At 38.9% G+C, this 14,579-nt stretch overlaps 1 protein-coding gene across 2 annotated transcripts in view; it reads right to left on the bottom strand.

Annotated features, from left to right (window-relative positions):
* mbd6 (methyl-CpG binding domain protein 6) overlaps nt 1–14,579 on the bottom strand; it is a 98,710-nt gene that overhangs the window by 7,742 nt on the left and 76,389 nt on the right. For both annotated transcript variants that reach the window (XR_009827169.1, XM_062057680.1), the window contains exons 11-12: nt 3,727–3,779; nt 3,536–3,605 (exon numbers count right to left, since the gene is read on the bottom strand). Coding sequence is in view for 1 of the 2 variants with exons in the window: in XM_062057680.1 (XP_061913664.1) it covers nt 3,536–3,605; nt 3,727–3,779 (123 nt within the window). In the remaining variant the exon portion in view is untranslated. The remainder of the gene's footprint in view (nt 1–3,535; nt 3,606–3,726; nt 3,780–14,579) is intronic.

The following is a 14,579-nucleotide window of genomic DNA, read 5'->3' as shown; positions in this document are numbered from 1 at the left end:
ATATGAAAAGGCTGATTGTGCAAAAGAGGTTTTACATCTGGGTATGCTACACTGCCCCCAGGTGGAGGCTCGTGTGTTGCTAGTTGTCACAGCAAATGTAAACTGGACAAAGTGCTTAAGTGGCGCTGGTGCAGTGTTATTTAAGATTCGATGGGCCATTCGTATTGATGCTAATCTTTGAATGTTAGCTAAATTTAACAATCTATATTTTTGGAGAACTAAACAATGATGGTGGTGTTGTGGTTTTCGGTCAAGGATTTTGAGGGATTGTTTGTGCAAAGTTTCCAATGGCCTCAGTGTCATTTTGCTTGCCTGCGACCAACATGTTATACAATAATAAAAACGAGACATAATCATTGCATTAAAATAAGTTTGAGCTGCCTCCAGTGTTAATGAATTCCTGATACATTTGAACGTTTTTATGTTGTATTTAAGACTCTGGCACATCTGTTTGATATGTTTTTTAAAGCCAAGTGTTGGCTCCAAAATGACACCCAGGTAACGATATTCACTAACATTTTGTATTATTTCCTTATTAACCGTTATATTTGGAAAAGATTACATTTTATATTTGTTTACAAAATACATTGTTGCAGTTTTCTTAATGTTTAATGTAAGACAAGAGTCATGTAGCCATCTTGCCACCTTTTCCATGGCTGCTGTAAGTTTTCTGGCAACCGTTTCAGCGTCCTTTTCCCAAGTATAAATAACCGTGTCATCTGCATACATCTGGATATTTACAGCCTCACATACAGATGGCAGGTCATTTATATACATGGAGAAAAGAAGAGGGCCGATATTAGAGCCTTGTGGCAGGCCAATATCAGTAGCAGTGAGACTGGATGTTGTGTTATCAATACGGACACATTGGGTCCGACCAGATAGATATGACATAATCCAGGCCAGAGTATCTGTCGACAGTTTAAAAGATGTTAATTTTGTAAGTAACGTGGGGTGACTGACTGTATCGAATGCCTTGCGAAGGTCTAAGAATATTGCTCCAACTACACCTCCATTATCAAGGTTTTGTTTGATTGTTTCTAGTAGAAGACAACATGCACTTTCGGTCGAGTGATTTGCCCGAAACCCAAACTGCATGGGATGTAGGAGGTCTTCATAGTCCAAATGTTCTGTGAGTTGCTCAACGATCACTTTTTCTATTGCTTTGGATATAACGGGGAGAAGGCTAATTGGTCTGTAATTGTTGATGTCTTGTTTATTTCCTGCTTTATGGATTGGGATGATATTGGCAGTTTTCAACGTGGTAGGGAAAGTGTTTTCTGTTATTGATTGATTTATCAATGTTGTTATAGGAGCAGTAAGACTATCTTTATAATTTTTTAGGAAGAATGTGTCCAGACCGTATATATCTCTAGATCGTGAGCTTGTTAATGCAGAGAGGATTTTGTTTACCTTTGTTTCATTTGTTAATTCTAAACTTAGTCCATCCTGAATAAATGGCAATTCTTTGCACTGATTTTGAGGGAATTTTTTATTCAGGGTTTGTACAGACTGGATGAAATGTTCATTAAAATTATTACTTATGTCCAGACTGTCTGTGATAGTAGTGCCATTGATATTTAATGTTATAGTGTTGTTTCTTGTTTGCGGTCTTCCAGTGAGTGTGTCAATGGTTTTCCATAACTGTCTAATGTTCCCTTTTGCAGCTTTGATTAATTCTAAGTGAAAGTCAGCCCTAGACTTCCGCATAAGCATTGTAACTTTGTTCCTCAAACTTTTAAAAATTATACGATCCGTATTTAGACCTGTTTTAATTGCTCTTTTGAGAGCTGAGTCCCGATTTTTCATAAGAATCCAAATTGTTTCATTAATCCAAGGTATTTTTATTTTAGCACTTTTCTTTCTGGGTTTTGTTTTAGTGTATTTACAGATAATCTCTTTGATTTTTGTCATTAGGTCATCACAGGCATGTTCGGTGCTTGTCCAATTTATGTCACTCCATGGGACAGTTTTAAGTTCATTCTCTCGTAAGTGTTGGTCTTTTTTAGGGATATAGGGCAAGCACTTTTGTGTACCTTTTTGGCTGTGATACCTAAATCTTGACAACTTCTGTGTTATCAATGTGAGGTTATGATCTGATAAGCCTGTTAGTAAATTGTACGTTTTTTTTAATGCGATCAAGTTTATTAGTAAATACCAAATCCAGCAAGGTTCGGGAGGAATATGTAATTCTAGTAGGGCTGCTTATCATTTGTGTCATGTAGAAGCCGTTTATAATGTCCTTAAGTTTCTTTCTACGCGATTTATTTAACCAGTCCAGATTAAAGTCATACTGTGCTGTTTGATGATGTCTGAAAATGAACTGAGAAAAATGTCTTTAGCTGTGGGCGGTCGGTATGCTACAATTACCTTGAAATACATTTCTAAGGACAATGTGATTTTAATTCCAACACACTCAAGATGATCTACTGGGAGGGTTATTTGTTCACTTTTAATGTTTTCCCTTACATAAATCATAACTCCTCCCCCTCTCCCACTTGATCTGTCATTTCTGTAAATCTTGTACCCCGGGACATTAATTAGAGCAGAAGGTGTTGTAGGTTTTAACCATGTCTCCGATAGACAAATGTAATCCAGATTAGAGTCTGACAGTAACTGCTGGATTTGTTCAGTCTTTTGAACAACACTTCTAATATTAAGGTGACCCCCAAATATTCCTTTGGGCTTTGAATTGTGGTCCCATAATATTTGTGCATGGTTTACAGTTTGAAACATCTTTGTAGTTTGTTGTTTGGAAGCAGCTGTGTTATTTGGAATTTTAGCTCTATACTGTTTACGGGGCCCAGTATTACCAGCATTACTTGATTCAGTCTTACTCACGCCTGTGCTGGTATCGACCAAATGTCTAGGCTTGCATCCCAGGTCTGGTAGATGAGCACAGATGTCATCGATTTGTTGTTGCGAGCGTCTTCCACGTGCTCCACCCGCAGTCGAAGCGCGACCCCCGCCCGGGCCACGGCGCAAACCCCGCGAGGCATCCGCGGCAACAGTCACCGCAACGCCCGTCTCCAAACTGGGGCGCCCCCGCGGCGAAGCGAGATGCAGAGCCGGCACGCCCGCAGCGGGGCCCCGGGTTGTCGCTCCACTCCACGTTCCAGTTAGTCAGGAGTGGACCACTCCTCTTATTGATTCTGTTTAGCTGATTGGAGAGTTAGCTGGGAGTGGACCACTCCTCTTATTGAGTGTGTTTAGCTGATTGGAGAGTAACGATGGAAGCATCTGACAGAGGCATCACTCCAATCGTTTCAGTCTACTGTCAAATAAAAGGTGCTGAGAGCAGTGCACAGAGTGAACCTTCTTGTAAAGCCAGAGACTAAGTCAAGAAATAAAATTGACTGGTGTGAAATATGTTAATGCCTCTGGACATCAAATGTAATGTTTTTCAATGTCATGTAAGGCAAAACCCATTTGATGACTTTTTATTGAAAGCCTGTTTGACAAGTCTACTTGGGTGCACTTTAGAATAGTCAGTGTACAGCTTGGATGGCAACATACAACAAAACAAGGAGCATACCGTGGCCTTGGTTTCCTCTAGTGTGGTTGTAGCATCCATGTCTCTGAAGTCCTCCAACACATTCTGCAGCCTGCTGACAAACATGTCAGTGTGTGTGTGGGTGTGTGTGTGTGTGTGTGTGTGTGTGTGTGTGTGTGTGTGTGTGTGTGTGTGTGTGTGTGTGAGAGAATATTGCACATACACATCCTTACGTTTGTTTCCTTTTCCTGCCTCGTCGCGCTCCAGACACAGCTCCTGATTGTTCCTGACAAGACATCATCAACATCAATGTCTTCCATGCATTGTACACTGTAACATCATACACTGTAACATCGTACACTGTAACATTGTACACTGTAACATTATACACTGTAACATTGTACACTTTAATATTGTACACTGTAACATTATACACTGTAACATCGTACACTGAAACATCGTACACTGAAACATCGTACACTGTAACATTGTACACTGTAACATTACACACTGTAACATTGCACACTGTAACATTATATACTGTAACATCGTACACTGTAACATTGTACACTGTAACAATGTAACATCGTAAACTGTAACATTATACACTGTAACAATGTACACTATAAAATCGTAGACTGTAACAATGTACTGTAACATCGTACACTGTAACTATGTACTGTAACATTGTACACTGTAACTATGTACTGTAACAATGTAGACTGTAACATTATACACTGTAACATTGTACACTGTAACAATGTACACTGTAACATCGTACACTGTAACAATGTACTGTAACATCGTACACTGTAACAATGTAGACTGTAACAATGTACACTAACATCATACACTAACATCATACACTAACATTGTACACTGTAACAATGTACACTAACATCGTACACTGTAACATTATACACTGTAACAATATACACTGTAGCAATGTACACTGTAACAATGTACAATGTAACACTAACATTATACACTGTAACAATATACACTGTAACATTGTACACTGTAACATAACATTGTACAATGTAACAATGTACCGTATTTTTCGGAGTATAAGTCGCTCTGGAGTATAAGTCGCACCGGCCGAAAATGCATAATAAAAAAGGAAAAAAACATATATAAGTCGCACTGGAGTATAAGTCGCATTTTTTGGGGAAATTTATTTGACAAAACCCAACACCAAGAATAGACATTTGAAAGGCAATTTAAAATAAATAAAGAATAGTGAAAATCAGGCTGAATAAGTGTACGTTATATGACGCATAAATAACCAACTGAGAACGTGCCTGGTATGTTAAGGTAACATATTATGGTAAGAGTCATTCAAATAACTATAACATATAGAACATGCTATACGTTTACCAAACAATCTGTCACTCCTAATCGCTAAATCCGATGAAATCTTATACGTCTAGTCTCTTACGGGAATGAGCTAAATAATATTATTTGATATTTTACGGTAATGTGTTAATAATTTCACACATAAGTCGCTCCTGAGTGTAAGTCGCACCCCCGGCCAAATTATGAAAACAACTGCGACTTATAGTCCAAAAAATACGGTACACTGTAACAATATACACTGTAACATAACATTGTACAATGTAACAATATACACTGTAACATTGTACGCTGTAACATTGTTGTCCTACTTCATCAACACACTTGGAGGTGTACAAATGGCTAATGCTAATCAGTAGCATGTACACGGCACACGCAATGTAAATCAGCATTTAGCTAGCACATTTTAGAAAGTGGAACCTTACTTTTGAGTGCTTCCTACCAGGCATGCTTGTTTGGTGGAAGTCTGACATGTTGCTGTTTGCTTCCATGTGACTTTGTACGTATGAAAGACTTGTATTGGGTAGCCATCCCTAAGATGTTGAAATGTTACTTGCATGACTTCTGTGTCCATTATTTCCATGGGCTGAAACATAATATGGCTACACCTCACCTGGCTGCACACAGATTGTAAGGACTGTGATTGGTCGGCTTCTTTACGTGACTTCCTTTCTGTACTCTCCAGGTTCCATGTCAACATTAATGCAACTTTAACTTTGTTGTGTCCCTCTTTTCTCAGCCCAAAGCCAGGCATACATACCCATGTAAAATAGTCATCATAAACAATATATACCCATCTAAAATAGTCATCAGATACAATATATGTGACCTGTGCTGGCAAAATGAGTCACAATGAGGACATTTTAAAAACCGAGTTATTGTTATTTACACATTCTCCATCTAAAGACCTTGAAAATGATATATGGTTTGTTGGAATCGGACAGAAAATGACCGAGTTACATCCGATTGAAGTCAACCAAGTTTGAGGGTCCGTTTTGAGAAAAAACAGCTTAAAGTTTACTGTTCCAGAACAGAATGTTCCAAAACAAAACTCCATAGCAACCATACCTTAAAAGTCCTTGTAGCAACACCAAAATTGGTACAATTAAAGTCAAATCCCTTGTCTAAAGGAAAAATATATATTCAACTCTATTGAAAACGGTTATGTACAAAAATTTCAACCCTGTTATGTCAGTTTTTTTGTTCACTGGTCAGTTCGTCAGCTGGTCAGCTGTCCGTAATATTCCTGAACAAGCAGCACTAAGAAGATTCGCCGACTGCAGTGAATTTAGCGCACTTGCAACCGCCTGTGTACCCTCTCCACCTTCTAAATCCATTACGGAATGTAAAACAGTCTAACTTATCCACAAAAATAATTAAATGTTCGAAAATCACCTTTTTTCACCAAATATTCCGCTCGAATTACTGTGTTGTTTTTCATCAGGGCGCTGCCATGATACCACAATGCACCGCGCGGGGTGATTCAACCAATGAGGGTATGCCTCACAGCGACCCTTAGCAACAAGCCGGATTTGTTTACATCGGGACAGGTTTAAAAACTTGAATTATATTGGTTCAGAATGGCGTCATCGGGAATTCCATGCTCATTTTTAGAAAGTACGTAAACTTGGCGTCACAATGATACCAAATATGGCTAGGGGGATTCCCCCTTATTGCCGCGAGTGAGCGTTGAAAACACTGGATTTTCTCAAGGAATTTTAACACAAAGGACTACCGTAATTTCCGGACTATAAGCCGCACCTGACTATAAGCCGCACCAGCTAAATTTAGGGGAACATACAGATTGCTCCATATATAAGCCGCACCCGACTATAAGCCGCAGGGTTTTGATGTGTAATTACCGTAGTATATAGGGGTTCCTGCTACCACGGAGGGGATTGTCGGGACAGAGATGACTGTTTGGGAACGCAAAGCGTCCCATTTATTAACAATAAATCTTTCAATCATTCAATCAAACTTTCACATCTTTGACATGGCGAACAGCATTCGTGCAGAGTACAAATAATACAACGGTGCAAAGTAATACAAAGTGCTCACCTGTACGTTATCAAAATAACCAGCCTACCGGTATATGAAAAGTCAGTCTTTAATCATTGTGTCATCGTCTTCCTCCTGCGTACTAAAACCACCGAAATCCTCTTCGTCGGTGTCGGAGAAGAACAGGCCGTAAATAAGCCGCACCCTTGTATAAGCCGCAGGGACCAGAACGAGGGGAAAAAGTAGCGGCTTATAGTCCGGAAATTACGGTAATTTCTGAAGACATACCTTGTACAAAACCTTCAAATAAAGGTGATTTAAGCTGTTTTCTTGTTATTTCGATGATTGGGATCGCTAGATTGTGGCTTTATGGACTCATTTTTGTGAAAATCTCAATTTCAACCAAGATACATTTTTTTCACTTATTTGCCTGTAGCTCAAAATTAGCCTGTGCGCATTCCGACTCATTTTGCCAGCACGGGTCACATATACCCATCTAAAATAGTCATCAGATACAATATATACCCATCTAAAATAGTCATCAGATACAATATATACCCATCTAAAATAGTCATCAGATACAATATATACCAGTGTTTCCCATAAACTGCCAAGATACCTGTGGTGGTGGGGGCGTGGCTATGGGCGTGGTCACCATGACATCATCGAGTCATTTGCATAATTTATTATAATGATTTGATTTTCTCTAAAAAGGCTCAAAAAATTTATACTTACTAATTAATAATAACAGTTTTGTTTTAAACGTCCATCCATCTATTTTACAATATAATTACAACACTTTATGTACATATTCATATACAGATTTGCACAATAAGTTATTCACTGAAATATATTTATTAATTGTGGTTCTTACAAAAAATATATCTTATAAAATATAAAAGCTAAAATGTCTCAAAGCTCTGCCCCTTTAATTAGTGCATACTAAATAATTTAACTTTAGCCTACTACAACAACCATATTATTTACCAGCAACATAAAGTGAAACAGAGGCAGAGGTGTCCTGCCACAGTCAGTAACAAATAAACAGAAAACAGTAGTGGTGGTAGATAGACACAGAGCTTCATCAAACATCTGATCCACTGAACAAAGAGCTCCAAAAATCTTGAACTTTAGACTGCCATCAGATTTACTCCCTACACTTAACCATGTGTTTCCTACTGCCTGCAGACTTTGCACCCTTTGTTATATACAAATGTTGTGTTTCTAATATAAATACATTTAATAAAGTCAAATACAAATAAGGCAACAAGAGAAGTATCCTACACTTCTCTTTTGTAAAGTAAATCTGAACAGCCGATATGGGCATCTACATCAACTATATGATTTACCTGAGAAGCTGGAGAGGACAAAAAAAAAAAACAATAATAATTTTTTTTAAATTCTTTTTTAAATTTTTTTTTATTTTTTATTTGTGGCAGACGTAATTCTTTTGTGGCGGGCCGCCACAAATAAATGAATGTGTGGGAAACCCTGTATACCCATCTAAAATAGTCATCAGATACAATATACAGTATACCCATCTAAAATAGTCATCAGATACAATACATACCCATGTAAAATAGTCATCATATACAATACATACCCAACTAAAACAGTCATCAGATACAATATACAGGACTGTCTCAGAAAATTAGAATATTGTGATAACGTTATTTATTTTCTTTAATGCAACTAAAAAAACAAAAATGTCATACATTCTGGATTCATTACACATCAACTGAAATATTGCAAGCCTTTTATTATTTTAATATTGCTGATTATGGTATACAACTTAAGAAAACTCAAAAATCCTATCTCAAAAAATTAGAATATTTCCTCAGACCAAGTAAAAAAAAAAGATTTATAACAGCAAAACAAAATCAAACATTTGAAAATGTCAATTAATGCACTCAGTACTTGGCTGGGAATTTTTTTGCACGGATTACTGCATCAATGCGGCGTGGCATGGAGGCAATCAGCCTGTGGCATTGCTGAGGTGTTATGGATGCCCAGGATAGCGGCCTTTAGCTCATTTGCATTATTGGGTCTGGTGTCTTTCAGACTGTTCTTCACAATACCCCACAAATTCTCTATGGGGTTCAGGACAGGGGAGTCGGTAGGCCAATCGAGGACAGTAATGCCATGGTCAGTACACCAGTTACTGGTGGTTTGGCACTGTGGGCAGGTGCCAGATCATGCTGGAAAATGAAATCATCATCTCCATAGAGCTTTTCAACAGATGGAAGCATGTAGTGCTCTAAAATCTCTAGAAGCGTCTGACTTGGGCTATGGAAAAGAAGCACTGACTGGACAGTTGCAGAGTGGTCCAGAGTCCTGTTTTCAGACGAAACCAAGTTGTGTATTTCATTTGGAAGTCAAGGCGCTAGAGTCTGGAGGAAGGCTGGAGAGGAGCAAAATCCAAGTTGCTTGAAATCCAGTGTGAAGTTCCCACAGTCAGCAATGGTTTGGGGAGCCATGTCAGCTGCTAGTGTTGGTCCACTGTGATTCATCAAATCCAGAGTCAATGAAGCTGTGTACCAAGAGATTTTAGAGCACTACATGCTTCCATCTGTTGAAAAGCTCTATGGAGATGATGATTTCATTTTCCAGCATGATCTGGCACCTGTCCACAGTGCCAAAACCACCAGTAACTGGTGTACTGACCATGGCATTACTGTCCTCGATTGGCCTGCCAACTCCCCTGACCTGAACCCCATAGAGAATTTGTGGGGTATTGTGAAGAAGAAGCTGAAAGACACCAGACCCAATAATGCAAATGAGCTAAAGGCCGCTATTGAAGCGTCCTGGGCATCCATAACACCTCAGCAATGCCACAGGCTGATTGCCTCCATGCCACGCCGCATTGATGCAGTAATCCGTGCAAAAAAATTAATTGACTTTTTCAAATGTTTGATTTTGTTTTGCTGTTATAAATCTTTTTTTTTTACTTGGTCTGAGGAAATATTCTAATTTTTTGAGATAGGATTATTGAGTTTTCTTAAACTGTATGCCATAATCAGCAATATTAAAATAATAAAAGGCTTGCAAAATTTCAGTTGATGTGTAATGAATCCAGAATGTATGACATTGTTTTTTTTAAATTGCATTACAGAAAATAAAGAACTTTATCACAATATTATAATTTTCTGAGACAGTCCTGTATACCCATCTAAAATAGTTATCAGATACAATATATACCTATCTAAAATGGTCATCAGATACAATATTTACCCATCTAAAATAGTCATCAGATACAATATATACCCATCTAAAATAGTCATCAGATACAATATATACCCATCTAAAATAGTCATAAGATACAATATATACCCATCTAAAATAGTCATCAGATACAATACATACCCATCTAAAATAGTCATCAGATACAAAATATATACCCATCTAAAATAGTCATCATAAACAATATATACCCATCTAAAATAGTCATCAGACACCATATATACCCATCTAAAATAGTCATCAGATACAATATATACCCATCTAAAATAGTCATCAGATACAATATATACCCATCTAAAATAGTCATCATAAACAATATATACCCATCTAAAATAGTCATCATAAACAATATATACCCATCTAAAATAGTCATCATAAACAATATATACCCATCTAAAATAGTCATCAGATACAATATATACCCATCTAAAATAGTCATCAGATACAATATATACCCATCTAAAATAGTCTACAATATATACCCATCTAAAAGAGTCATCACATACAATATATACCCATCAAAAATAGTCATCAGATACAATATATACCCATCTAAAATAGTCATCAGATACAATATATACCCATCTAAAATAGTCATCACATACAATATATACCCATCTAAAATAGTCATCAGATACAATATATACCCATCTAAAATAGTCATCAGATACAGTATATACCCATCTAAAATAGTCATCAGATACAATATATACCCATCTAAAATGGTCATCACATACAATATATACCCATCTAAAATAGTCATCAGATACAATATATACCCATCTAAAATAGTCATCAGATACAGTGTATACCCATCTAAAATAGTCATCAGATACAATATATACCCATCTAAAATAGTCATCATAAACAATATATACCCATCTAAAATAGTCATGTCAAACAATATATATCCATCTAAAATTTTCATCATAAACAATACATACCAATCTAAAATAGTCATCATAAACAATAAATACCCATCTAAAATAGTCATCATAAACAATATATACCCATCTAAAATAGTAATCAGATACAATACATACCCATCTAAAATAGTCATCAGATACAATATATACCCATCTAAAAGTCATCAGATACAATATATACCCATCTAAAATAGTCATCAGATACAATATACAGTATACCCATCTAAAATAGTCATCAGATACAATATATACCCATCTAAAATAGTCATCAGATACAATACATACCCATCTAAAATAGAAGATCCACTGCTGAAGGACTACTTTCCAGGGACTTTAGTTGTTAACTAGCTTTGGAGCTAAAACTTGCACATTTCCAGCCATGTTGATCAATGTGCTCTGTCCCTGTTCAAATAAACTCATAAAATAAATAGATAACCTAACATACAGGTGACATTGGACTATTGTGTGCAACTCAGCAATTCCCACTGAAATGTGACACTAATAAGTGATATAAACTACACACTCTGAACTCTGCCACTTATAAAACGCTGCAGCTAATTTATGGATCGATCTTGGCTGCCGGTCATAACGTCAATACATTGACAAAAAACAAGGAAAGACACTGGATAGGTGTTATTGTCTGTCATTCACACTGCAGTGATTCACTCACTGCAGTGTTGCATTGCCTTCCTCTTGAAACTGTTCCCTCTTCTAGCCGTCCATAACGTTACTACTCAGAGGGATTCTTCATTCTTCACTGCGAGCAAACAGTTGTAGGTTAGCTAATTAGCAAATATGCTAACAGGTTTACAAATGTCTATGTTAGTATTATTAACTTACAAAGTCAGGAGTGGACCACTCCTTTTATTGAGTCTGTTTGGTTGATTGGAGAGTTAGTCAGGAGTGGACCACTCCTCTTAATGAGTCTGTTTAGCTGATTGGAGAGTTAGTCAGGAGTGGACCACTCCTCTTATTGAGTCTGTTTAGCTGATTGGAGAGTTAGTCAGGAGTGGACCACTCCTGTTATTGAGTCTGTTTAGCTGATTGGAGAGCTAGCCGGGAGTGGACCACTCCTCTTATTGAGTCTGTTTAGCTGATTGGAGAGCTAGCCGGGAGTGGACCACTCCTCTCATTGAGTCTGTTTAGCTGATTGGAGAGTTAGTCAGTCGTGGACCACTCCTCTTATTGAGTCTGTTTAGATGATTGGAGAGTTAGTCAGGAGTGGACCACTCCTCTTATTGAGTCTGTTTAGCTGATTGGAGAGTTAGTCAGGAGTGGACCACTGGTCTTATTGAGTCTGTTTAGCTGATTGGAGAGTTAGTCAGGAGTGGACCACACCTCTTATTGAGTCTGTTTAGCTGATTGGAGAGTGAGTCAGGAGTGGACCACTCCTCTTATTGAGTCTGTTTAGCTGATTAGAGAGTTAGTCAGGAGTGGACCACTCCTCTTATTGAGTCTGTTTAGCTGATTGGAGAGTTAGTCGGGAGTGGACCACTCCTCGTATTGAGTCTGTTTAGCTTATTCGGAGAGTTAGTCAGGAGTGGACCACTCCTCTTAATGAGTCTGTTTAGATGGTTGGTGAGCTAGCCGGAAGTGGACCACTCCTCTTATTGAGTCTGTTTAGATGATTGGAGAGCTAGCCGTGAGTGGACCACTCTTCTTATTGAGTCTGTTCAGCTGATTGGAGAGTTAGTCAGGAGTGGACCACTCCTCTTATTGAGTCTGTTTAGCTTATTGGAGAGTTAGTCTGGAGTGGACCACTCCTCTTATTGAGTCTGTTATGGTGATTGGAGAGTTAGTCAGGAGTGGACCACTCCTCTTATTGAGTCTGTTTAGCTGATTGGAGAGTTAGTCAGGAGAGGACCACTCCTCTTATTGAGTCTGTTTAGACCAGGGGTATCAAACATGCGGCCTGCGGGCCAATTGCGGCCCGTGTGACGTTAGTGTGCGCCCCCCACCTTAATATGAAAGTTTAATGTTAGTGCGGCCCGCGAGTTTTATATGAATGGCGCTTTACAGCACTGTGTGCAAAGCTGAAGCATTCTTGCCAGCCCTCCAGATTTTCACCCGTCAATAATACTGAGGACAACAGTATTGAAGACATAAGGTTTAGCATCCACTTTTTCTCCATACAGACAATGTGCCTGCACACTGCACAGTCACATGTTATATGCGGCTTCAACGGACACACATAAGTGACTGCAATGCATACTTAGTCAACAGTCATACATGTCACACTGAGGATGGCCGCATAAAAAAAACGTTATCAATGTTACAAATATGCGCCACAATGTGAACCCACTCCAAACAAGAATGACAAACACATTTTGGGAGAACATCCTCACCGTAAGACAACATAAACACAACAGAACAAATACCCAAAATTCCTTGTAGCTCTAACTCTTCCGGGCTACAAGGAATCTACCAATCATGGTGTGGTATATGGCTATCGAGGGCTGAACATTGACGTCACTTGCGTGATGCAAGCAGAGAAACGTTTTGCCGCTTTTCCACGAGACCCGCACGCGCACTTCCTCCCTCCCTCCCTCGCTCTCTCTCGCCCTCTCTCTCTCTCTCGCTCTGTCACTGTGTGTTGTCTTTCTTGCTCCCGCCGGTCCGAGCGGGGGAGACGAGCGGTGCGGTAGCTTCCCAAGGAGCGAGCGACAATACAAAAGTGTGGTGCACTGGACCCCAGCGCTGATACTCCGACAGAGAGTCGCTGGGCGAATCGGACGTGTAACACGTTAGTCGTGATCACGGCTAATTGTGCTACCGTAACTGTAAACTCCACTGCGAGCCCCCCACCCCCCTCCCGTTGGCTCCAGACGAAGACGATTTTTGTTATTTGGGTCCAAAATACCCCTGCGTTAGTGGAAAAGCGGCAAATGAGTGAAAGCGAGAGAAACGTTGCCATGGAGACGAGGGTTGTCTTACGTGCCTGGCTGTGCAGTCACACGGCGACACCTGTCCGTCAGTAATAAAGTCCCTGATAACCTGGACCAATTCAAACCGTTATTTGTTTTTTTATTGTTTAATTTGCATTGCCTCACACGATGAACACTACATATATTTTTATATGACGCCATATAACACTCCGGGAGCCGTCACTTTTTCCCGGTACTTTCCGCCGACCGCCGTGTTGCTGTCGGGAGGAAAAGCGGAACGACACACATTGCGGAAATAACATTATTCTCCGTGCGTCGGTTAAATACAAATATATTCCACAACCCCAAACACGTATTTTTCAAAGCGTGCAGTGAAGAGAAATGTTAGTGATGAGCAAAGACAATTCCAGGAAAAGTGGGAGATGCAATATTTCTTTGTTGAGCACAGGGGCACCCCGACGTGTCTTATTTGCACAGAGAAAGTTGCAGTGCACAAGAAATACAATTTAAAACGTCATTATACCACTAGACATGCTGAGGAGTATGCAAAATACCAGGGAGATGAGAGTGAACCGGGTTGCACATTATGTGTATGTGTATACATTGTTGCTGACTGGAGAAATCGAATTATTATTGTTAGAATAGAATAGAAAGTACTTTATTGATCCCTGGGGGAAATTCAGC

The sequence above is a fragment of the Entelurus aequoreus genome, linkage group LG01 (assembly GCF_033978785.1).
Source record: "Entelurus aequoreus isolate RoL-2023_Sb linkage group LG01, RoL_Eaeq_v1.1, whole genome shotgun sequence".
Lineage (NCBI taxonomy): Eukaryota > Metazoa > Chordata > Actinopteri > Syngnathiformes > Syngnathidae > Entelurus > Entelurus aequoreus.
This window is presented reverse-complemented; position numbering and strand designations above follow the sequence as displayed.